The following is a 26,140-nucleotide window of genomic DNA, read 5'->3' as shown; positions in this document are numbered from 1 at the left end:
CGATCTTTTATACCTTGTCCGGAACATGAAATTTGTTTGGACCTCAAGTTCTGTGAGGTGGAAGAAATTCCTTTGTTCTCTATGAAAATTCACTCTGTCTTTTACACTGTGTGGCCATGAGGCAGGGTCTTCTCAGGAATTTACGACCTCTCTCTGACCACAGCAACCTAGTTGAAGGAGGCAGGGAGAGGGGGATGGGAGAGGGAGCTTGCTGTACCCAAATAGGGCAACGGCATGACAACTGCCAAAGGTGCTTCAACAAAGTAATGAGTAAAGGGTCTGAATACTTATGTAAATGTGATATTTAATTGATTTAATTTTTATACATTTGCTACATTTTCTAATATTGTGTGTAGATTGATGAGGAAGAAAAACAGTTTAATCCATTTTAGAATAAGGCTGCAACGTAACAAAATATGGAAAAAGTCAAGGGGTCTGAATACTTTCCTAATTGTGCACTCACTCAGTAACCATTCGGACAGTCTTCACTCACACAATACACAGTCCAAAAGGTTTCACAATGATTCTTTGGACATGATTTTCTTCTATGAACTTATTTCTGTAAGGGTTTATTTCTGCCAACTACAACATAATGATTCACATATTTTAATGAGTATATACAAAAATATGCATGTCGCACAATGAATCACACAATGAGCATATAGGCCTACAGACATATATAAATACATACAGTACACATTATGGTTCCCTAACAAAGTAATATTATGTGTGTAATTTTTTCATTTTACTACATAATGATATGCTGTTATACTTACAAGTTTAACAATATTATCACATATTTTAGATATGCTAAAGTCAGACAGTCGAATATCTTGTACAATTTCTCAAACTTGTTACATCCAAAAATGACCTCAAATGGGAATCTAAATAATCGTTGGGGGCAGGTCTGGTTTGAAATAATTCAGTCTTTAATTTATCCAAGTGGAGGGGATAATGAGTTTTTCAAACTGTTACTTTATCTCATCACTTTCTTCAGTAATTAGCAATTATGCAGCCAAAAGGATTTGAAAGATATAGGTGGCCCTGGCCCCACAACACACTGTTATCAATCAGAGATCCTGAGGTGCTGTAGGTGTCAGTCATTAGTAGGCCAAATTCTAGGTCATAGTGTCTGTTAGGTAGACCTGAAGTAAACACTGTACAGTCCGGCTAGTTAGTGAACCAACTCTACTGTACAGTACTTGTCAAAAGACCTTGGTCTCCCAATCACAGCTCCAGCAGCTGCTGGTTTTCTCTGTCCCGATTGGTTGATCAGGATTCTGACTGAGAAAACACAGCAGAGCACAGGACCATGTAAAGTTCACATTGGTAAGCTGCCATTACTAACATGCCACTGTTACGATCAAATAAAATGCTTTCAAACCCCATACTGGTGGCAGCTCGGTTAGGAGCAGTTTAAAAACACATCCAGAAGGTGTTTTGTGGTATATTGAATAATGTTTTTTTTTTATAGGGGTTGGGAAATGTTGGCAGGATGTTGTGCCCTATAACAGAATACACAGAGCAGGTAGAAGGGGTACCATTTTAAAATAGAGATGTGACTATCTCATCAATAACATCATACCTTACTTCATGATGTTACGGAGGAGGAATCTTTGTACAAACAAATCAGTTGACAGGACATAACAGCTCCCTTCACTGCCTTACAATCCACTAATATAACAACATGTTGGAATAATGATTTAAGTTGATAAGTTGTATCAGTAGATCTAGAGGTAGTAAATACACAGATACTGTACTTCTATATATGTACACACATGACTGCATGTTATGATCATGTGAAATCAGCTGTCATTATTATTAAGGCTGGGTTAGACTCTAAAGGGCATAGGGCATGGCTGAGTTCCACATGCCTCAGTACTGACTGGACAATGACATCATACATCTAATACAACAGCATCATAAACTCTACATGACATCTGTCAATACCACCGTGGTGGTTCATGACAGTTAAAAGCAAATTGAGTAACACTGTCATGAAACATGCACAGATTTAGTTGGCTACTCAGCTAGCTGGGCAACATGCAGAGTGAGATCCTTTGTTGTAGGCTGGCATAACGTCTTATAGGAGAGGCGCCAGGGCATGGTTATGACGGTGCTATAGGTCAGCATTATGATGCCACTGTCGAGTAAAGTGGAACTGTACATACACAGAAACAGTGCTGGTCAATACCTCTACAGGAGTATACATTACGATGTGTTCTAATCACAGGAGTGTGAGGGTGGTCGCCATTGGGAGCATGGGGCTGAGCTTGGGACTACAGGGGAGAATCCGTGGCCAGTTATGGGTGCAGGGGGAGGGAAGCTAGACGGCTGCATGCAAATATATGGGAGCGGTCCTAAATACAGTATTTGGTCACCTGTGGAAAGAAAAGGAAATAGGTCGTTAGGAGATGCATTCCAAACAAGGAGTAGGAATTCATCCTTCAACATGTATATTGAATTCATCATTTGTTGTGAATGTAAACAATGCGTCTGATGAGAGAGTTAATGTGTGTTTGCGCCTGTGTGCGTGCGCGTTAGTTACCATGGCATTAACTTGCAGCAGTCTCCTGCTGAATGATGTACAGTCTGCCTGGGTCCTCCACCTCACTGCCACAGTGCCCATCACTCCTGCAGACACACACTACACTGTTCAGTACTGTAGAGTGGGAGAAGTAGCACTGGTAGTAGTAGTAGTATTAATAGAGTAACAGAGGTAGAAGTGGGAGTAATATTAGTCTCTTTGTAATGCTTTTACAATATACAGATATGCTTACCTGTTGTCATTGATGTCTACGGTGTTTCCTGTTCATGAATATAACAGGGAATAGTTAGGATTAGTGTGTATATACTGTACAGTGCCTTCAGAAAGTATTCAGACCCCTTGACTTTTTCCACATTTTGTTACGGTACAGCCTTATTCTAAAATGTATTAAATAAAATAATCCTCAGCAATCTACCCACAATACCCCATAATGACAAAGGGAAAACAGTTTTTTTTTTATTCTAGCAAATGTATTAAATATCAATATCAGCAACAATTTACATTAGTATTCTGACCCTTTGCTATGAGACTCCAAATTGAGCTTTGGTGCATCCTGTTTCCATTGATCATCCTTAATCCATTTCTACAACTTGGAGTCCACCTGTGGTAAATTGAATTGATTGGACATGATTTGGAAAGATACATGCCTGTCTATATAAAGTCCCACAGTTGATAGTGCATGTCAGAGCAAAAACCAAGCCATGAGGTCAAAGGAATTGTCCGTAGAGCTCAGATACAGGATTGTGTCGTGACACAGACCTGGGGAAGGGTACCAAAACATGTCTGCAGCATTGAAGGTACCCAAGAACACAGTGTACTCCATCATTATTAAATGGAAGAAGTTAATAACCACCAAGACTCTTCCTAGAGCTGGCCCCCCAGCCAAACTGAGCAATCGGGGGAGAAGGGCCTTGGTCAGGGAGGTTACCAAGAACCCGATGGTCACTCTGACAGAGCTCCAGAGTTCCTCTGTGGCGATTGGAGAATCATCACCATCTCTGGAGAAGGATCTGGAGAAGGATCACCATCTCTGCAGCACTCCATCAATCATGGTAGATTGGCCAGACGGAGTAGAAGGCACATGACAGGCTGCTTGGAGTTTTCCAAAAGAAAAGCATAAAGGTTGCAGCATCATACTGTGGGGATGTTTTTCAGCGGCAGGGACTGGGGGACTAGTTAGGATCGAGAGAAAGATTAGAGTAAAGTACAGAGCGACCCTTGATGAAAACCTGCTCCAGAGCGCTCAGGACCTCAGACTGGGGCGAAGGTTCACCTTCCAACAGGACAACGACCTTAAGCACACAGCCAAGACAACACAGGAGTGGCTTCGGGATAAGTCTCTGAATATCCTTGTGTAGCCCAGCCAGAGCCCAGACTTGAACCCAATTGAGCATCTCTGGAGAGACCTGAAAATAGCTGTGCAGCGACGCTCCCCATCCAACCTGACAGAGCTTGTGAGGATCTGCAGAGAAGAATGGGAGAAACTCCCCAAGTACAGGTGTGCCAAGCTTGTAGCGTCATACCCAAGAATAATTTAGGCTGTAATCGCTGCCAAAGGTGCTTCAACAAAGTACTGAATAAAGGGTTTGAATATTTATGCAAATGTAATATTTTTTATACATTTGCTAAAATTTTCAAAACCTGTTTTTGCTTTGTCATTATGGGATATTGTATGTAGGTTCATGAGGGTATAAGGCTGTAAAGTAACAAAACATGGAAAAAGTAATGGAGTCTGAATACTTTTTGAACACACTGTATATACTGTCCCAGTCAAAAGTTTGGACACCTACTCATTCAAGGGATTTTCTTTATTTTTTACTATTTTCTACATTGTAGAATAATAGTGAAGACATCACAACTATGAAATAACACATGGAATCATGTAGTAACCAAAAAAAGTGTGAAACAAAGTACTTCAAGGTTGCCACCCTTTGCCTTAATGAAAGCTTTGCACACTCTTGGCATCTCTCAACCAGCTTCACCTGGAATGCTTTTCCAACAGTCTTGATGGAGTTCCCAGATATGTTGAGCACTTGTTTGCTGCTTTTCCTTCATTCTGCGGTCCAACTCATCCCAAACCATCTCAATTGCTAAAGATGATTAGGAATTGCGGCAGCAGGTAGCCTAGTGGTTAGAGCATTGGACCAGTAAACGAAAGGTTGCTAGATCGAATCCCGCAGCTGACAAGGTAAAAAGGCAGTTAACCCACTGTTCCTAGGCCGTCATTGTAAATAAGGATTTGTTCTTAACTGACTTGCCTAGTTAAATAAAGGTAAAAAGATATATATAATAATTGTGTTGAGGTCAGGTGATTGTGGAGGCCAGCACTCCATCACTCCCTTTCTTTGTCAAATATCCCTTACACAGACTGGAAGTGTGTTGGGTCATTGTTCTGTTGAAAAACAAATGAGCGCAACAAATGAGCGCAAATAAGCGCAAATCAGATGGGATGGCGTATCGCTGTGGTAGCCATGCTGGTGCCTTAAATTCTAAAGATCACTGACAGTGTCACCAGCAAAGCACGCACACACCATCAGACCTCCTCATCCATGCTTCACGGTGGGAACCACACATGTGGAGACCATCCATTCACCTACTCAGCGTCTCAAATAGACACATCGGTTGGACTCAGATTTTGACTCATCAGGCCAAAGGACAGATTTCCATTGCTCGTGTATCTTGGCCCAAGTAAGTCTCTTCTTCTTATTGGTGTCTTCTAGTAGTGGTTTCTTTGTAGCAATTGGACCATGAAGGCCTGATTCACGTCTCCTCTGAACAAATACATTTGTCACATGCGCCGAATACAACAGTGAAATGCTTACTTACAAGCCCTTAACCAACAATGCAGTTTTAAGAAAAAGAAGTGTTAAGTAAAAAAAAATAGATAAGTAGAAAATAAAAGTAACAAATAATTAAACAGCAGCAGTAAAATAACAATAGCGAGGCTATATACAGGGGGTACCGGAACAGAGTCAATGTGAGGGGGCACCGGTTAGTCGAGGTAGTTGAGGTAATATGTACATGTAGGTAGAGTTAAAGTGACTATGCATAGATAATAAACAGAGAGTAGCAGCAGCGTAAAAGATGGGTCTGGTAGACCTTAGCTGTTCAGGAGTCTTATGGCTTGGGGGTAGAAGCTTTTAAGAAGCCTTTTGGACCTAGATTTGGTACTCCGGTACCGCTTGCCGTGCGGTAGCAGAGAGAACAATCTATCACTAGGGTGGCTGGAGTCTTTGACAATTTTTAGGGCCTTCCTCTGACACTGCCTAGTATAGAGGTCCTGGATGGTAGGAAGCTTGGCCCCAGTGATGTACTGGGCCGTACGCACTACCTTCTGTAGTGCCTTGCGGTCGGAGGCCGAACAGTTGCCATACCAGGCAATGATGCAACCAGTCATGCTCTCGATGGTGCAGCTATAGAAACCTTGGAGGATCTGAGGACCAATGCCAAATATTTTCAGTCTCCTGGGGGGGAATAGGCTTTGTCGTGCCCTCTTCACGACTGTCTTAGTGTGTTTGGACCATGATGGTTTTTGGGGATGTGGACACCAAGGAACTTGAAGCTCACAACCTGCTCCACTACAGCCCCATCGATGAGAATGGGCGCGTGCTCGGTCATCCTTTTCCTGTAGTCCACAATCATCTCCTTTGTCTTCATCACGTTGAGGGAGAGGTTGTTGTCCTGGCACAACAAGACCAGGTCTCTGACCTCCTCCCAATAGGCTGTCTCATCGTTGTCAGTGATCAGGCCTACCACTGTTGTGTCATCGGCAAACTTGATGATGGTGTTGGAGTCGTGCCTGGCCATGCAGTCATGAGTGTTCAGGGAGTAAAGGACACACCCCTGAGGGGCCCCCGTGTTTAGGATCAGCGTGGCGGATGTGTTTAGTCCCAGGGTCCTTAGCTTAGCGATGAGCTTTGAGGGCACTATGGTGTTGAATGCTGAGCTGTAGTCAATGAATAGCATTCTCACATAGGTGTTCCTTTGGTGGGAAAGGGCAGTGTTGAGGTGGGAAATGGCAGTGTTGAGTGCAATAGACATTGCCTCATCTGTGGATCTGTTGGGTCGGTATGCAAATTGGATTGGGTCTAGGGTTTTTGGGATAATGGTGTTGATGTGAGCCATGACCAGCCTTTCAAAGCACTTCATGGCTACAGACGTGAGTGCTACAGGTCGGTAGTCATTTAGGTGGGTTACCTTAGTGTTCTTGGGCACATGCTTTAAAAAATGTTGGTATTACAGACTCAGTCAGGGACAGATTGAAAATGTAAGTGAAGACTCTTGCCATTTGGTCAGCGCATGCTCGAAGTACACATCCTGGTAATCCATCTGGTCCTGCGGCCTTGGAAATGTTGACCTGTTTAAAGGTCTTACTCACATCGGCTACGGAGAGCGTGATCACACAGTCCTCCGGAACAGCTGATGCTCTCATGCATGTTTCAGTGTTACTTGCCTCAAAGCGAGCATAGATGGAATTTAGCTCATCAGTTGATGTTGAGATGCGTCTGCAATCTCTGAGGCTGATAACTAATGAATTTATCCTCTGCAGCAGAGGTCACTGGGTCTTCCTTTCCTGTGGCGGTCCTCATGAGAGCCAGTTTCATCATAGCGCTTGGTGGTTTTTGTGACTGCACTTGAAACTTTCAAAGTTCTTAGCATTTTCCTGATTGACTGACCTTCATGTCTTAAAGTAATGATGGACTGTCATTTCTCTTTGCTTATTTGAGCTGTTCTTGCCATAATATGGACTTGGTCTTTTCACAAATAGGGCTATCTTCTGATTATCACCCCTACCTTGTCACAACACAACTGATTGGCTCAAACACGTGTGTTATTGTAGAGTTTTAATGTCTTCACTATTATTCTACAATGTAGAAAATAGTAAAACAAATAAAGAAAAACCCTTGAATGAGAAGGTGTGTCTAAAGTTTTTACTATATTTTTTTCTGACATTCAATTACTTAATTACAAGCTTTTAACCATGGTAAAATGTAATATACAGTAAAAACCAGAACTGTTGGTGTGGGTGATGGGTGAACTGTATGGCTCTGGTACTCACCGTTATCCCTGTCTATGTTGAGTGGGTAAGACTCGAGCATGTCTGTGGGGTTGACTGCTCTGTTGCCCAGTCCTGTGGACACTCTGCTTAACATAGACATTAGAACACAGTCACTCCTGAGTCTAATAACACACCAATAAAAGTAAATTATTCAAAGCTAAATTTACTTAAAGGATTGATCTATATAAATATGAGTGTGTGAGATGGGACTCACATGTTTGTCTGGACGGAGCTGAGCTGAGAGTTAGGTACGGTGGTCTGTTCTGTGATGGCACTCTGGAACAGGGCATTACAGTAGGTGTTGGCCGGCTCACTGACATGTGTGTAGAAAGGGTTGGTAGGAGAGCACACTGGCAGCTGCTTCGGGCGCACTGGTTTGGCTGCAGGGTAACACAGAGGCCAATCAATCAGTATTACAATACAGAGGTAAATTATGTTTAAAAAAAACATATATATATATATATACCACCTGTTACTTAAAATAGCTATATTTGACCCATGTCTAAGCGCCTATTTTATCTTCAAAATGTTCTGTGTCATTCCGATCATGTATTCTATTTATCAGTGACTGTCTATGAAGCTCTCCATCCATAAACAGAGGACACGTCAGCACAGTCAGTAGAACTGTATTTGGGGTGGGTGCGCTACCGATCTGTGCTGCATGGGGGCGTCTCAGAGTGTTCTTGGTTCTCATGGCGTCTTTGATGCGGTCCACTTCCTGCTGGTAGCGACGCCTGTCGATCATGGCGCCCTCCTTGGCGTCCCTCAGTGCCGTCTCCAGGGCCTTAACTCTCTCAGCAGTAGACCGAAGACGTTTCTCCAACTTTGGAAGCTCACAGCGCAGATCTGCATTGTCACGAACCAGCTACAGAGAAATACAGAAAGAAAGAGAGAGAGAGCGAGAGAGAGAAGAGAGGAAGTGAGAAGAAATAAGAGTGACACAAGGGAAGAGAGATTTGTTGCCTGAATATTTATTGATCAGGGATGGATAAGGTAAGAGAGGGGTGGGATGAGACTGGGTAATAAGGGGAAAAGGAGATTGTATTAACAACAGGGAAGGAGAGGAGACTGGATACTGACCTTGGCATAAAACTATGCGTTTATGACTCCCCAAATGTTAAATTTACCCACATGAGCAAGTTTTCTTTCAATATTTTTTGTGTCCTCTGAATATCTTGTATCACATAAGAATTTTGAATTGAAATGTTTCTTCTCTCATATCCCTTAGCATAAAATCATGATATCATTCAAAGGTAAATATTAGAGGTTGACCGATTAATCTATGGCCAATTAATTTGGGCCGATTTCAAGTTTTCATAACAATCGGTAATAGGCAGTTTTGGACACCGATTATGGCCGATTACATTGCACTCCATGTGGAGACTGCGTGGCAGGCTGACTACCTGTTATGCGAGTGCAGCAAGAAGCCACTGTAAGTTGCTAGCTAGCATTAAACTTATCTTATAAAAAACAATCAATCTTAACATAATCACTAGTTAACTACAGGTGGTTGATGATATTACTAGTTTATCTAGCTTGTCCTATGTTGAATATAATTGATGCGGTGCCTGTTAATTTATCATTGAATCACAGCCTACTTCGCCAAACGGGTGATGATTTAACAAGCGCATTCGCGAAAAAAGCGCTGTCGTTGCACCAATGTACCTAACCATAAACATCAATGCCTTTCTTTAAAATCAATACACAAGTATATATTTTTAAACCTGCATATTTAGTTAATATTGCCTGCTAACATGAATTTATTTTAACTAGGGAAATTGTGTCACTTCTCTTGCGTTCCGTGCAAGCAGAGTATATGCAGTAGTTTGGGCCGCCTGGCTCATTGCGAACTATGTGAAGACCATTTCTTCCTAATAAAGACCGTAATTAATTTGCCAGAATTGTACATAATTATGACATAACATTGAAGTTTGTGCAATTTAAAAGTAATATTTAGACTTAGGGATGTCACCCGTTAGATAAAATACGGAACGGTTCCGTATTTCACTGAAAGAATAAACATTTTGTTTTCGAAATGATAGTTTCCGGATTTGACCATATTAATGACCTAAGGCTCGTATTTCTGAATGTTATCATGTTATAATTAAGTCTATGATTTGATATTTGATGGAGCAGTCTGACTGAGCAGTGGGAGGCAACAGCAGGTTCGTAAGCATTCATTCAAACAGCACTTCCGTGCATTTGCCAGAAGCTCTTCGCTGTGCTTCAAGCATTGAGCTGTTTATGACTTCAAGCCTATCAACTCCTGAGATTAGGCCAGTGTAACCGATGTGAAATGACTAGCTAGTTAGCAGGGTGACATCACTCGCTCTGAGACCTTGAAGTAGTTGTTCCCCTTGCTCTGCAAGGGCCGCGGCTTTTGTGGAGCGATGGTTAACGATGCTTCGAGGATGGCTGTGGTCGATGTGTCCCTGGGGCGAGGAGAGGGACGGAAGCTATATTGTTACACTGGCAATACTATAGTGCCAATAAGAACATTCAATAGTCAAAGGTATATGAAATACAAATGGTATAGAGAGACATATTCCTATAATAACTACAGCCTAAAACTTCTTACCTGGGAATATTGAAGTCTCATGTTAAAAGGAACCACCAGCTTTGATATGTTCTCATGTTCTGAGCAAGGAACTGAAACGTTAGCTTTTTTACATAGCACATATTGCACTTTTACTTTCTTCTCCGACACTTTGTTTTTGCATTATTTAAACCAAATTGAACATGCTTCATTATTTATTTGAGGTTAAATTGATTTTATTGATGTATTATATTAAGTTAAAATAAAAGTGTTCATTCAGTATTGTTGTAATTGTCATTATTGCAATTGTTTTGTTTTTTTTATGAATCGGTATCGGGGTTTTTTTGGTCCTCCAATAATCGGTATCGGCGTTGAAAAATCATAATCGGTCGACCTCTAGTAAATATACTGTGAAACCTTTCCTCTTCTTTTGGTTCATGCCAGACTAAAACAGCTAAAAACCAGTCAGATAACACGTGACAACATCTTTGTGAGTATTGTATCACACGAGCACTCACATACAACTCACTCTTTTTCTCTTTCAAACATCTCTCAGATTCATAAAAAATATTGCATGCATAGAAAGAGTGTTAAGGAAGCATCAAGTTTGTGTCCCTTTAGAAGCCTAATGGATAGTGCCCAAAGCAGAGGGAAGTTTTAGGTTGAAAATATGAAGAAGAAAAAGGGATGCATGGAGGCGAAGGAGAAGCGAGGGCCTGTACCTGTCCGTAACACTCCATCATCTGCAGGGTGTGCTCTCAATGCACACAACAACAATAATAACAACAACAGAAACCCATGAAACAAACACACAAAGACACACACAAACACACATCCATGCCCACACACACAAAACAGCACAAGGACAAGAGGTGAAAAAAGAGTGAGTGAAACAGAGCCAAGAGGAGCCAACCCACTGTGCACAAACTGGTTGAATCAACGTTGTTTCCTCATCATCTCAACTAAATGACATTGAACCAATGTGGAACAGGCGTTGAATTCACATCTGTGCCCAGTGGGAAGGGTAGAGAGTTGACTGTGCAAGGGGGAAAGGGACGATGCTAGGTTGTGAGGTGTTCACACTTAGAGCTGGAGAGAGGTTTCTGGTTAGGTTTTACTTTATCAAAACAAGTCAGACAACACGTTTATCCTGTGCGGCTCTCACCTGTTTGTGAACCTTTGTAAGCTGGTCCAGGTTATTCTCAAGAAAGGAAATCTTCTGTTTCTGGGTGCAAGACCCCCCACTATCATCAGGTTCCATTTCGGTACTCTGTGTAAGAATGAAGGGAGGAACAGAGAGGAAAGGGGGGCTTCGTACCCTTCATAGTTATTAATAGGGTTATATTCTGTCTTTCTTTCTCCATCTCTCACTCACTTTTTTAACCCGCGACGTGAGGTCTTGAACGAACAGCTTGCGCAGGTTGTGGAGGGTCTGGAGCTCCCGGGCCTGAAAAACAAAGATGTAGAAGAAAATAAGTCAAATAAGGAAAAAGAGGGAGAAGGTGCAGAAAATAAGAGCTAAAGCAGAGAGAGAAGAAAGACGGAGAAGGTGCAGAAAATAAGAGCTAAAGCAGAGAGAGAAGAAAGAGGGAGAATGTGCAGAAAATAAGAGCTAAAGCAGAGAGAGAAGAAAGAGGGAGAAGGTGCAGAAAATAAGAGCTAAAGCAGAGAGAGAAGAAAGAGGGAGAAGGCGCAGAAAATAAGAGCTAAAGCAGAGAGAGAAGAAAGAGGGAGAAGGTGCAGAAAATAAGAACTAAAGCAGAGAGAGAAGAAAGAGGGAGAAGGTGCAGAAAATAAGAGCTAAAGCAGAGAGAGAAGAAAGAGGGAGAAGGTGCAGAAAATAAGAGCTAAAGCAGAGAGAGAAGAAAGACGGAGAAGGTGCAGAAAATAAGAGCTAAAGCAGAGAGAGAAGAAAGACGGAGAAGGTGCAGAAAATAAGAGCTAAAGCAGAGAGAGAAGAAAGAGGGAGAAGGTGCAGAAAATAAGAGCTAAAGCAGAGAGAGAAGAAAGAGGGAGAAGGTGCAGAAAATAAGAGCTAAAGCAGAGAGAGAAGAAAGAGGGAGAAGGTGCAGAATATAAGAGCTAAAGCAGAGAGAGAAGAAAGAGGGAGAAGGTGCAGAAAATAAGAGCTAAAGCAGAGAGAGAAGAAAGAGGGAGAAGGTGCAGAAAATAAGAGCTAAAGCAGAGAGAGAAGAAAGAGGGAGACGGTGCAGAAAATAAGAGCTAAAGCAGAGAGAGAAGAAAGAGGGAGAAGGTGCAGAAAATAAGAGCTAAAGCAGAGAGAGAAGAAAGAGTGAGAATGTGCAGAAAATAAGATCTAAAGCAGAGAGAGAAGAAAGAGGGAGAAGGTGCAGAAAATAAGAGCTAAAGCAGAGAGAGAAGAAAGAGGGAGACGGTGCAGAAAATAAGAGCTAAAGCAGAGAGAGAAGAAAGAGGGAGAAGGTGCAGAAAATAAGAACTAAAGCAGAGAGAGAAGAAAGAGGGAGAAGGTGCAGAAAATAAGAGCTAAAGCAGAGAGAGAAGAAAGAGGGAGAATGTGCAGAAAATAAGATCTAAAGCAGAGAGAGAAGAAAGAGGGAGAAGGTGCAGAAAATAAGAGCTAAAGCAGAGAGAGAAGAAAGAGGGAGAAGGTGCAGAAAAGAAGAGCTAAAGCAGAGAGAGAAGAAAGAGGGAGATGGGACAAGAAAAGGGGTATAGGGGGAATGAGGGAGAGAAAGAGGAAGAAAGGAGGGTAAGAGAGAGAGGGCCACTCACGACAGTCTCCTCCAACCCTTTGAGATCCTGCTTGGTCTGCTCATGGCGCTCATGTAGAAATCTGACAGGAAGAGGAAACACATCCTCATCAGAACACATTTCTTAACTTTGTTAAACTGTGACGTGAGTTCACATTGTGTCAGTGTGTGTGTGTGTGTGTGTGTGTGTGTGTGTGTGTGTGTGTGTGTGTGTGTGTGTGTTTATGTGTGTGTTTATGTGTGTGTTCAGACTTACGACAGCTCCTCCAGCCGCTCGCTCTTGCTGCTGTCCACGCTCTTCAGACGGTCAAAGTCGGCAAGCACCTGAGCCAACTCAATCTGCAGCTTCTGGTTATGACTGAGAGAGAGAGAGAGACCGATAATAAAATGTTTAATAAAAGAGAGAGAGTGAAAAAGTTGAATGTTCAAGGTTTTTAAAAGTGAATGTTTTCATCATTGTTTTGTTTTATCTCATCAATGGCACATAAATGAAGAGGCTTCCAGTAGTTCTGATGACACTGACTCAGTGAGGTCATCGATGATCCTCTGCTTCTCGTTGATCTCATCCCGGAGACGGGCCATCTGCATGTGGTGCAGACCACGGTGAGACTCCTCCCCCTGCTGCCGAGGAACCTTCTGAACCACCGAACAATGAGGAAAATCACACTGCCGGTTTCATTTTATTTCAGTCATTACTGGGTGACATAATTAGCATTATTGGAATCCTTGTTTACCTTGACGTTGCCCTCCTCAGTCTCACCCTTCTCTCCATCCTTCTCTTCAAGCAGAGAGTTATCTGTAACATAGAAATAGATCTATAAGATATGTTTTCCCACCTGGGTCCATGAGCCTGGCTGATGTGAGGGTGGATGATGTGTACAGGTGTGTTAGCTGAGTCCTGTAGCCTGGCTGATGTGAGGGTGAAGGATGTGTACAGGTGTGATACCTGAGTCCTGTAGCCTGGCTGATGTGAGGGTGGATGATGTGTACAGGTGTGTTACCTGAGTCCTGTAGCCTGGCTGATGTGAGGGTGGATGATGTGTACATGTGTGTTACCTGAGTCCTGTAGCCTGGCTGATGTGAGGGTGGATGATGTGTACAGGTGTGTTACCTGAGTCCTGTAGCCTGGCTGATGTGAGGGTGGATGATGTGTACATGTGTGTTACCTGAGTCATGTAGCCTGGCTGATGTGAGGGTGAAGGGTGTGTACAGGTGTGTTACCTGGGGGGTGAAGAGTGTGTACAGGTGTGTTACCTGGGGGGTGAAGGGTGTGTACATGTGTTTTATCTGAGTCCTGTAGCCTGGCTGATGTGAGGGTGGATGATGTGTACAGGTGTGTTACCTGAGTCCTGTAGCCTGGCTGATGTGAGGGTGGATGATGTGTACAGGTGTTTTACCTGAGTCCTGTAGCCTGGCTGATGTGAGGGTGGATGATGTGTACAGGTGTGTTACCTGAGTCCTGTAGCCTGGCTGATGTGAGGGTGAAGGGTGTGTACAGGTGTGTTACCTGAGTCCCGTAGCCTGGCTGATGTGAGGGTGAAGGGTGTGTACAGGTATGTTACTTGGGTCCTGTAGCCTGGCTGAAGTGAGGGTGGAGGGTGTGTACAGGTGTGATACCTGAGTCCTGTAGCCTGGCTGATGTGAGGGTGGAGGGTGTGTACAGGTGTGATACCTGAGTCCTGTAGCCTGGCTGATGTGAGGGTGGAGGGTGTGTACAGGTGTGTTACAGGTATATAGCGATGTGTTACCTTGGTCCTGTAGTCTGGCTGAAGTGAGGGTGGAGGGTGTGTACAGGTGTGTTACCTGGGTCCTGTAGCCTGGCTGAAGTGAGGGTGGAGGGTGTGTACAGGTGTGTTACCTGGGTCCTGTAGCCTGGCTGAAGTGAGGGTGGAGGGTGTGTACAGGTGTGTTACCTGGGTCCTGTAGCCTGGCTGAAGTGAGGGTGGAGGGTGTGTGTTACAGGTATATAGCGATGTGTTACCTGGGTCCTGTAGCCTGGCTGAAGTGAGGGTGGAGGGTGTGTACAGGTGTGTTACAGGTATATAGCGATGTGTTACCTGGGTCCTGTAGCCTGGCTGAAGTGAGGGTGGAGGGTGTGTACAGGTGTGTTACCTGGGTCCTGTAGCCTGGCTGAAGTGAGGGTGGAGGGTGTGTACAGGTGTGTTACAGGTATATAGCGATGTGTTACCTTGGTCCTGCAGCTTGGCCAGCTCCTCGCTGAGGGAGTCGTGGCTCTCCTCCAGCATCCTCTTCTTTAGCTCTACACTCTGCATGTACTCTGTCAAAGACCGGATCTTGGCTTCATGCTGCGAACACCCCAAACAGAGTCACTCAGCTGACGTGGCACACTACACTCCCATCTATACAGTTTAGAAAATGTACAAAGTCTCTAAAGTTTGTCAATGACATGAGGGAAGAATGTTGTCATAGTGTGCAGTGGTAAAGTGTATCTACTGTATGTATACACGGTATCAACATACCCTATGTATTTCTACACATATGCTGTGTATAGTCATTCTAGAAAGTTGTGATGTTGATACTGAGGTGCCCAGTAGAGCTGGAGGCTGACCTGTGAGATGAGGAGCTGGCAGGAGGAGAGCTCGCGGCCTGTCTCCTCCATTTTGCGATGACACTCCAGCTGCAGGTTCTCCAGCTGGCGACAGCGCTTCACCATGGACTTGACCTCCGACTTGATCTTACTGATGTAGAGACGGGCCACTGTGAACTCCTCCTCGATCGCCCCGCTGATCTCCACCGGCTACAGCAGAGAGAGAGAGAGAGAGAGAGAGAGAGAGAGAGAGAGAGAGAGAGAGAGAGAGAGAGAGAGAGAGAGAGAGAGAGAATGACAGATTAGAGAAAATGAGGGAGAGGGATTGAAAGAAAGGTACACAGAGAGAGTTGCAGGGATGAGAAAGGGGGCGGACAGGGTGGATTTTAATGATGGGGCGGTGGCTCCTAAGCTGAAGAGTATACTGTATACAAAACCTCTCTATCTGCCCATCAGTGGTGGCTGGTGGCCTATAAATTGGGAGGTAGGGCTCATTGTAATGGCTGGAACATAATGCATGGAATGGTCTCAAACACATCAAACACCTGGTTTTCGATGTGTTTCATACCATTCCATTCACTCCATTCCATCATTATTATGAGCTGTCCTTCCCTCACCAACCTCCTCTGCTACTAATCTACCTAATTGTTCTACCTCTCAGCAGTTCCAGAGGAGAGCAGTATGAGATGTAATTAACTCACCAGCTTGATCTCCCCGTTGCCCACGATGGTGCTGAACTCACTTAGGTCCCTCATCAGGCCGTTGAGGACGTCAGCGATGCGCTTCCTCTGCTGACCACTCACTTCCTGCATGTGGGATAGCTCCGCCTCCAGCTCCATCAGACTGGCCTGCACAGCAGACAGGATGGAAGGAGGGAGGGAGGGATGAGTGGAATAAACGAGAGACATAGGCTACAGATTTACTTATGCAAAAATGTCAGCTAAGTAATGCCACCACGTTGGCAGACCTCTGGTAATTTCAAGTAGAGCAAAGAATCCATACAAGACTTTATAGAAGTTCATAGTAGATTTTCTGTACACTCTATGGCATGTATTTCTATGCCCTGTGGACCCACCATCTTCTGGGCCAACTGGTCGGCCAGCAGCTGGTTCTGCAGGCCCTTCTCCTCCACCTCCTGGCTCTTCTGGTCATAGTTGATGGCCAGCTCCTCCAGGGCCTGCAGCACCTCTTTCACCTCTGTCTTGGCACAGCTGCTCTCCACCTGCAGACGACCCAGCTCTGCCTGCACCTTGTCCCCATCCCCACGAGAAGATGCCAGCAGCTGGAGAGAGAGAGAGAGTGATAACGATCTCATAAACACAGCCTCACAAACATGATCATATGTAGGAACACAGTATACAGACAACACACAATATAAGTAATATCCACACACAGTACACATACAGTACACAACCATACACAAGGCACACACAGATGTCCTAGATTTAGAACTGGCGCAGAGTCATCCCTGCTGCTATGACAACTGATCTATTGAAAGAGATTTGTTGGCTAACTGAAAGGGTAGGAAATGGATTATACAGTCAAATGTATCAGATTATCACATATATTGGGTATTATATGTAGAGGATTCCAGGCTATTTGTTTGCTTGGTTATAATTCTACTACTTTCTGTATAGACCTAGTGCACATGCACTGACATTGAATCCCCATTAGATGTAACCTCTACCACTACTCCCCCTAGTGTCCATAACACAAAGAGCACTATATACTACCTATATTACCAACATGTTTAGATTCAGGATAATCAAGATTTGAATCACAATACATTTGTGAAGAAGACCTTTGCGTGGCCAAGAGATGCCTGGACAGAGATACAGAGATACAGACAGATAGGGGAACAGAGATAGAGACAGAGAGGGGAACAGAGATACAGACAGAGAGGGGAACAGAGCTACAGACAGAGATACTGACAGAGAGGGGAACAGAGATACAGACAGAGAGGGGAACAGAGATACAAACAGAGAGGGGAACAGAGATACAGACAGAGAGGGGAACAGAGATACAGACAGAGAGGGGAACAGAGATACAGACAGAGAGGGGAGCAGAGATACAGACAGAGAGGGGAACAGAGATACAGACAGAGAGGGGAACAGAGATACAGACAGAGAGGGGAATAGAGATACAGACTGAGAGGGGAGCAGAGATACAGACCGAGAGGGGAGCAGAGATACAGACAGAGAGGGGAACAGAGATACAGACAGAGAGTGGAGCAGAGATACAGACAGAGAAGGGAGCAGAGATACAGACCGAGAGGGGAGCAGAGATACATACAAAGAGGGGAGCAGAGATACAGACCGAGAGGGGAGCAGAGATACAGACCGAGAGGGGAGCAGAGATACAGACAGAGAAGGGAACAGAGATACAGACAGAGAGGGGAGCAGAGATACAGACAGAGAAGGGAACAGAGATACAGACAGAGAAGGGAACAGAGATACAGACAGAGAAGTAAACAGAGATACAGACAGAGAGGGGAACAGAGATACAGACAGAGAAGGGAACAGAGATACAGACAGAGAAGTAAACAGAGATACAGACAGAGAAGTAAACAGAGATACAGACAGAGAAGGGAACAGAGATACAGACAGAGAGGGGAACAGAGATACAGACAGAGAGGGGAGCAGAGATACAGACAGAGAGGGGAGCAAAGATACAGACAGAGAGGGGAACAGAGATACAGAGAGAGATACAGACAGAGAGGGGAACAGAGATACAGACAGAGAGGAACAGAGATACAGACAGAGATACAGACAGAGAGGGGAACAGAGATACAGACAGTGAGGGGAACAGAGATACAGACAGAGAGGGGAACAGAGATACAGACAGAGAGGGGAAGAGAGATACAGTCAGAGAGGGGAACAGAGATACAGTCAGAGAGGGAAACAGAGATACAGACAGTGAGGGGAACAGAGATACAGACGGAGAGGGGAACAGAGATACAGACAGTGAGGGGAACAGAGATACAGACAGTGAGGGAACAGAGATACAGACAGAGATACAGACAGAGAGGGGAACAGAGATACAGACAGAGAGGGGAACAGAGATGCAGACAGAGATACAGACAGAGAGGGGAACAGAGATACAGACAGTGAGGGGAACAGAGATACAGACAGAGAGGGGAACAGAGATACAGACAGAGAGGGGAAGAGAGATACAGACAGAGAGAGGAACAGAGATACAGACAGAGAAGGGAACAGAGATACAGACAGAGAGGGGAACAGAGATACAGACAGAGAGGGGAACAGAGATACAGACAGAGAGGGGAACAGTGTGTGTCCGAGAAAGTTCACCTCATCCTGATCCAGCATCTGCTCCTTCAGTTTCTCAACCAACTGACACTGCAGATTGATCTCATCATCCTGTGGAGACACGCACACACACTATGGTCACTCGGTTTACTGGTGGAAATGAATTGAAGACATTGTACTGTTTGTTTTAAGGGATACTGGTCTACTTTGTTTTTTTGTATACAGTGTGTGCATGTGTAGATCTCCATACCCCCCAATGAGTATGTGTGTGTGTGTGTGTGTGTGTGTGTGTGTGTGTGTGTGTGTGTGTGTGTGTGTGTGTGTGTGTGTGTGTGTGTGTGTGTGTGTGTGTGTGTGTGTGTGTGTGTGTGTGTGTGTGTGTGTGTGTGTGTGTGTGTGTGTGTTTGAACAGGCACTGACCTTGTCGTCCAACTGCTTGTAGAGCTTGCGGATCTCCTCCTCGTATTTCTGACGCTCCTCCTCTGAGATACGCACCACGATGGAGGAGGTGTCGTTGTCCAAGATCAACACGGGGCTCCGCTCCTCCACCGACTCCAGACGCACCACGTCAGCAGTGGTCCTCTCCATCTCAGGAACGTTCTCCCCTGGAGGAGCATGAAGAGTGGAGAGGATGGAGAAAGGAGATGATGGGTCAGCAGCCTATGTCAGCGCTTAAGAGAATGGACTTCCTATTCATCTGTCTAGAGAAGCTAAGACAAGCTTTTTCCTGGAACATAAGTGTGCTGACACGATGTGCCTTGTTCCCATCCTTAGGTAAACAGAGTTATAGGCGTATCAAGAATATGCAAGGCAAGCATTTTGCAAGGCAAAGTATATTAAGACTGTTGTCACGACTTCCGCCGAAGTCAGTTCCTCTCCTTGTTTGGGCGGCGTTCGGCAGTCGACGTCACCGGTCTTCTAGCCATCGCCGATCCACTTTTCATTTTCCATTTGTTTTGTCTTGTTTTTCCGCACACCTGGTTTACATTCCCTCATTATGTGATGTGTATTTAACCCTCTATTTCCCCCCCTGTCTGTGTGTGGAATGGTTTGTTGTTACGTGTATGTGCACATCAGACTGGTTTGCGCTGGGTTATGTCAACCCGTATTTGTTTATTTTTCTTAGTGCCAGGTGTCTGTTCGCCATAATAAAGGGCTCCGTTTGCTACCCAATTCTGCTCTCCTGCGCCTGACTTCAGTGCGGCCAGTTACGCATACCTTTACAACTGTAAATGAATCAACATTGTGAAAAATACTGTAATTAACAAGAATCAAATGTAATAAACTAGGAATGTAATTATGACCTATAAAATGTTTCAATCCAGTAAACTATTTTTATCTCTCAGTAAGTCTAACCGTTCCTCCAGCGGTTGAGCTCAGCCTCCAGCCTCTGGGTGGTCTCCTTCATGGCCTTGTTCTTCTCCTTCTCCTTCTCGTACTTCCTCTTCCACTGATCGGCCGTCAGCTCCAGGTTGACGGACGCCGTGTTCCTGATGGTCTTAGCACTGCGAAAGTAGAGCGAATGGGGGTTAATGCCATGATAATGCAGTCACAGATTGGGGCGGCAGTGGTTAGAGCGTTGGACTAGTAACCGAAAGGTTGCAAGTTCATATCCCCGAGCTGACAAGGTACAAATCTGTCGTTCTGCCCCTGAACAGGCAGTTAACCCGCTGTCATTGAAAATAAGAATTTGTTCTTAACTGACTTGCCTAGTTAAATTAAATAAATTATAGTGGGGATAATATAATACAGGTTTATACTGTATATTTATTCTGGAGCAATAGATTATGAATACGGATTTAGGAAATACTGATTCAAAATCCTTTGACTAGGGCCATGATAACACATTGGCCGTTTTTGAGTAGAACTGTGAGCAGAGTGTAGAACCTGACAGAGTGGGCTGAGTGTTTGTTACCGTTGTCCGAACATCAGGGTGGATTTGGTTTCGGCATCGTTGTAGCTGGAGGGGGAGCAGCAGATGAACATGGTGGTCCTACAGTTTCCCCCCAGAGAGTCCTGCAGAATACGGGTCATCTTGCTGTCACGGTACGGCACGTGAGTTTTCTGACAAATAAAACAGAGGAAGAAGAGATACAGTGAGTAAGAGAAGGGGAAGTAGGAGTACAAATGCAGCATTCAGTTAACCTTGCTGGCAGAGTAAGGCCAGGAGGTTGGCATTGGTGTGTGTGGTGAGTAGTGAGTTGGCATTGACTAGGCTTCAGATGGGTTGGCACTGAGTTGTGAACCTTCATTAGCAGGTCCAGGGGTTGGGTTGGGTTGGTGGCTTGGAGATGAATGTGCAGTAAGTTGATACAGATGGATGTGTGGAGGTGCTGGGATGAATGATAAGTAAGGTGGACGGCTGTGTACTGGACTCACCGTCCCTTCAGCCAGAGCAGATATCACGTTGCCCAGAGCGGACAGAGACTTATTGATGTTTTTGGCCTCATCAAGGACGGCGCCCGCAGCACCGGTTTTGCTGACCTGAGAGAGAGAGAGAGAGCCAGAGAGAAACAAAAAGAGAAACAGAGAGAGAGTGAAACAGAGAGAGGGAGAGATGGAGAAACTGAATTACCGACTGTGACTTAATGACCCATGGAAAGGTCACTAAAAGGTCACTAAAATCTGTCCTTGTGGACATAGCTCCATACATCATCTCTTGGTTCTGAGAAATGCTGCTACAATGGAGTATACAGAGGAGAAATTGCTTCAGCGGTCCATAGTCTCTCTCACCTTAACCCAGCCAGGTAAACCAGACAGGCAGACAGACAGACAGGTCTTACCTTCTCACTACCAGCCAAGTCCACCAGATAGAGTTTCCCACACAGCTTCTGCTCTGTCTCCGTATGCTCTTGCTTGATGTTGATCAGGAAGATGCTGTGACTGCGAGAGCTGTGCTCATTCATGTCTATGGGGAGAAAGAACAACATGGAGTCGAATGAGCATCTTTGCACAAAATAAGCCTATAGTGTATTAAGGGATTTACGTGTATTTTGTTTATTTTGATGGGCAGAATCCATGTTTTTCTGGATCAATAATGCAAGTTTCTCACTGATATACGATGCAAATGAGAGTACGCAATGTACTCTATAAAAATTGTACTCTGTACTCTATAAAAAACATTTCAGGATAGGACCAATATAGGAGTCCTTCTCCTGATGCGACCTACAGTGCCCAGAATAAAGGCTCATGTTAGTAAGCTGCTCCTATCTTATAGTACCAACTCATTATCAGCAGACCTGAGCCCATTACAGTGTTATGACTATGCTACAGTGAGTCAGCATTACATTAGCCAGCAGACACCCAGTTGGACCCTTGTAATTGAGAAGGTCCTCCATATATGTAGAGATGCTGCTTGTAAGTAGAATACAAGTGGGAAGAAGTGATACTATATAAGCCATAATGAGTCACATGGCTGAACTGTCACCAGACACTCCACTAACCATGCAACTCTCCTGCTAGCAGAAAAACATGGCACTGGATTATCTTCTTAGATGGATAGTGGTGGAATGAAACATTCTGAAGGCTTACTGGTCACGGCAACATGGCGGTTGTTTTTCCCCTCGTCAATGACATCCATGACCTCATCAGGGCTGGACACAAAGCGCTCAGTGCAACCCTACATCACAGGGTGTGGGGAAGGGGGAGACAGGGATGGTAGAGAAGTGAGATAATAAAGGGTTAATAATGAATATGCATGCTCCTTTTTTATTGGAAAATCTAATGCACAGTTATAAACAGATGTTGGGGTAGTTAGGTATGGTTGGCCTTGGTAAACCCACCTTTACATATGGGATCTTGTTCTTATCCTCATGAACAGCCAGGTTAGTCTTGGTCACTACAAGATAAATAAATAACCTTCAGAGCAGACAGTCTTTGAAGAAGATTTGGCTCAGTAATGGCATTGGATGTGGACTTGGTATATAACATTTCGGTAAACTGTGTACAAACCATCCAGGAGATCACGAATTTTGTCCATATAGACTTCAAAATATGAAACCTTCGAAGAGGAAAGAGAAAAGATGAGATAATCACAATCAAAAGTCAAACATGCTGTGGCTTCATGTAAGAGCAATACTTATTGCCACTGAGTCTTTGTGGTATCATCCTACATTTGGTTGAGGAGATGGAGATGAATCCAAACCTTGATGTGGAACTCCAGGTTCTCATCCATGCCAAAGATATGGTTGAAGATGTCCTCTGCAATCCTGGGGATGATGCCCATCTGATTGGGGTCATGCAGTTTTCCCTATAAAGACATACTGTGCAGTCAGTCTCTGGTGTTTAAAACCCTCGTATCATTACAAGCAGTGTTTTTCCAAAAGGATTTACCAGGGGGGGGGGGGTACAAATGCCCCCAAAGCAAGATCCGGGGTATTACATTTTGATTGAAACCAAACTGAAGCCATATTTATGCTGATTTATGGAGTTATTTCATAATGCGAGATCATCACTTTTTAAGAAGATAAAAAGTATTTTAAAATACTGGATTATGTATATTCGTTTTTCTCATCATTGTAATGACTCCCACTGTACCTCCATGGTGTGAGTCTTCCCAGAGGCAGTCTGTCCATATGCGAAAATAGTGCCGTTGTATCCACCCAGCACATCTATATAAACAGAGGGAAACCAAGATCATTTGAGGAAATTATACAAACAAAATAATTTCTTCAGGCCTTCAAGTCTGAAAATAAGAAAAACACCAACAACATTTAATTTGAACACAGTTATGGGAAACAACGGCAGCAAGTAATACTGTGTGATGTCACCGACTGGTTTAATCAATTGATGAGTCAAAACCCCATGTCGATTTCTCTTTTATCTCTCTACACCTCCATAGTCTGCATGTGGATGTTGTTCTGCCATTGTTGACCGTATCTGGTCCTTACCCTTGACAATTTGCTTAGCACAGGCATTGTAGACCTGCTCCTGAGTGGTGTTGGTGGGAAAAACCCGGTCGAACACATAGGACCGCCCCTGGGAAACACAAAGACATTAGGTCATTTTGTAAACCAAAAATGGTAGCTGTAACTACACAGACCAGGATGAAGCAAGATATAGCCTAGACATAATGAGGGACATTTTCTTGTCTCCAATTGTCTTTCCAATTAGCATTGTTATTTCATGTAAACTGTATATGCCAAACAAACAAACAACAATGGAAATGCAATCAAGTTTGTTCTTGGTTCCTTATTTATGGATAGTGGTAGACAATATATGTTTGTCAATCACTGAATCAATTAAAGGGACAGATGAAAAAAGGTCAGAGACAATAAGTACCAAAACCGTAGAGAAATAATCCCGTTTCCAAAACGTCCTAGGATAGAGTTTGGAGGGCATAGTGTTTCATCTGCGTGCCTACCAAAAAGGTTTAGAATCATCTCACAACGATGTGATCTTGAATGCAACCCTGCTTGTCTCTTCACCACATGCTAGTCATGTAAGCCTTTGGGAAATGATGTCATATAGGTTATCATTGACTGAAGCAGATGACGCATAACCAAGAGCTTGACTCAGACTGGATTTTAACACAGCAGGTCTTCAAATATGGAAATCATTCAGAATGCATATAGGATCCTTCAAACTTGCATTGTAGGCCTATAATATATTGAATCTCAATCCTTTTAGAAAAACAGAAGAGTATCTGATCACTAGCACTACAGACGCATCCCCATGACAAAATCATTGTCCACAGAGTCAGTCTGGCACAGAGGAGAGTGGATCCGTTCTAAACAGTAGAATGATATTGATCCTCTCCTCCATGTGCAATAAGAGAATAGGTTCTTGGCCCATTGTTAAGAATTATGACTGAAGAGGTCAGCCTAAGGTTTCCATGAACATCCTTAGCTAAACTCTAAATGAATCTCTTTCCACTCTGCCCTGGCCCTGATCGAACCATGAAGACTAGTAGGCCTGTCTGAAGAGGGACTGATTAAGCGGCACTGTGTTTTATGAACTGGCATTGATCTTGGGCCTACATTATCTACATTCCTTGAACATACATCTAATGTACCATTGTCATTACCTACGAACCAACTCGTTACAACACGAATAACAGCAGCCTGAATGTTTTATCCTGAACATCTCCCCGATAATCAAAGCAATCGTGTAACGATTATAAGCGCGGAAATCGACTCTGCTGCACGAGCATGCTTTTGCGGCACCGTCGATAGCGCACCGGACCTCGGGCTAGAAGGTCGAGGGTTCGAGACCTGCTCCCTGCCTGTTTCATAACACTGGTGTTATAGACAGGCTAGGTTGATCACCCAAATAGGCGTGTAGTATCTTCAGCCCGTTTTCATGTATGTTATTCATAGCCTAAGCAGGGAAAAGGTTAATGTAAGTTGGTGTCGATTTTATGGGGGCCGATGTAACTGCAGAAAATAAAACGTGACCAGTAAATGAGCCTACACTGAGCCGACTGCACTGAATAGAATCACATTTGCCTTTACAGGCTAGGCTACGCAGTAATAACGATTGTAAATCATCAGGTAGGGCCTAATTTCAATCACAAATCATTGTTATTATTGGCAGTCCAAACGAAAACATAACAGGTTAATTATAACAGGTTAATTATTTATTAATGAGCATATGAGAAACAAAGCGCCTTACCCCAACGTTGACACTGTCATCTCCTTGAAATGTAGGGATAAATTGATCCCCACGCAGAATCTCCGATTGATTCAGGGGGCGAAAGCGACACAAAACTTTGATATTACATTCTGAGGTTACATCGGCCATTGCGCAAATTCAACGGATGGGGTTGGAATAAACTAATCGAGAATCAGATTAAAGCAATTTGCAGCCCGTCGATCGTAAAATAATGAATGAACGATCTGCTAAGATGCAACCAGAAACGTCCTTAAACGTATGTCTTAAAGGTAGAACAATATTTCAACTCAAGAGGTAACGCTTGACAGTTGACAACAGATAAACTACAATTTAGAGGCCAAAAATGATGCTTCGAGCATGTCGCAGCAAAAATAGGCCATGTAAATTCGAATTAAAATCGCAATGGGTTACATCCTTGTAAGAATATATAGATTTTTTGCTAAATTCCTCCTCTGGCTAAATCTTGAAAGATGGACGTAGTCACGGATGTTTTTCTCAGATGTGTCGTTGTCAGATAGTTGGCGGCACAGTCGGTCAGGCTGGTTGAAGGTGAGACTTCTTTACTGTGTGGAGCGTAGGGCGTGGTCTGCCTCTTCCCTTTAAAGTGGTACCCGCCTCAGCATCCATATCAGCATCCAGGCACCGGATGTAGCCTATCAGCAGCATCAGAACGTCATTTACGTAGGCCTATTCCGCTTTATGGAATCAACTGCTTGATTCAACTATATATAAATGAAAGATTTCATATGCAACCAAGACTTAAGTAAATTATGTTGCTTTTTCAATTGTGAACGTTTTGTCGTTTGGATTGTTTCTTCTCTCTGCTAGGAAGGCATTCT

The 26,140-nt window shown here is 43.9% G+C and overlaps 1 protein-coding gene across 3 annotated transcripts; it reads right to left on the bottom strand.

Moving 5' to 3' along the window:
- Positions 1-538: 538 nt before the first annotated feature.
- On the bottom strand, positions 539-25,891 carry LOC110492358 (kinesin heavy chain). Of its 3 annotated transcripts, none has more exons than XM_036947340.1 (29): positions 25,302-25,891; positions 23,579-23,666; positions 23,226-23,299; positions 22,834-22,938; positions 22,641-22,689; positions 22,472-22,527; positions 22,221-22,308; positions 21,473-21,597; positions 21,069-21,173; positions 20,605-20,753; positions 20,046-20,194; positions 19,110-19,294; positions 18,732-18,800; positions 16,499-16,705; positions 16,125-16,271; positions 15,445-15,633; positions 15,064-15,181; positions 13,610-13,671; positions 13,399-13,511; positions 13,132-13,233; positions 12,898-12,958; positions 11,519-11,590; positions 11,309-11,413; positions 8,256-8,472; positions 7,822-7,987; positions 7,608-7,693; positions 2,781-2,808; positions 2,549-2,634; positions 539-2,381 (listed from the first exon to the last, which is right to left on the bottom strand). In XM_036947340.1, the coding sequence occupies exons 1-28, from the start codon at positions 25,428-25,430 to the stop codon at positions 2,556-2,558; spliced, it is 3,123 nt and encodes a 1,040-aa protein (XP_036803235.1). In that variant the 5' UTR covers positions 25,431-25,891; the 3' UTR covers positions 539-2,381; positions 2,549-2,555. The 3 variants fall into 3 exon arrangements, with proteins under 3 accessions (XP_036803235.1, XP_036803237.1, XP_036803236.1); XM_036947342.1 differs by having other exon boundaries at positions 13,399-13,508; XM_036947341.1 differs by having other exon boundaries at positions 7,608-7,690; positions 25,302-25,890.
- Between the last annotated feature and the right edge of the window lie 249 nt (positions 25,892-26,140).

This window comes from Oncorhynchus mykiss, chromosome 16 (assembly GCF_013265735.2).
Source record: "Oncorhynchus mykiss isolate Arlee chromosome 16, USDA_OmykA_1.1, whole genome shotgun sequence".
Taxonomy (NCBI): Eukaryota; Metazoa; Chordata; class Actinopteri; order Salmoniformes; family Salmonidae; genus Oncorhynchus; species Oncorhynchus mykiss.
This window is presented reverse-complemented; position numbering and strand designations above follow the sequence as displayed.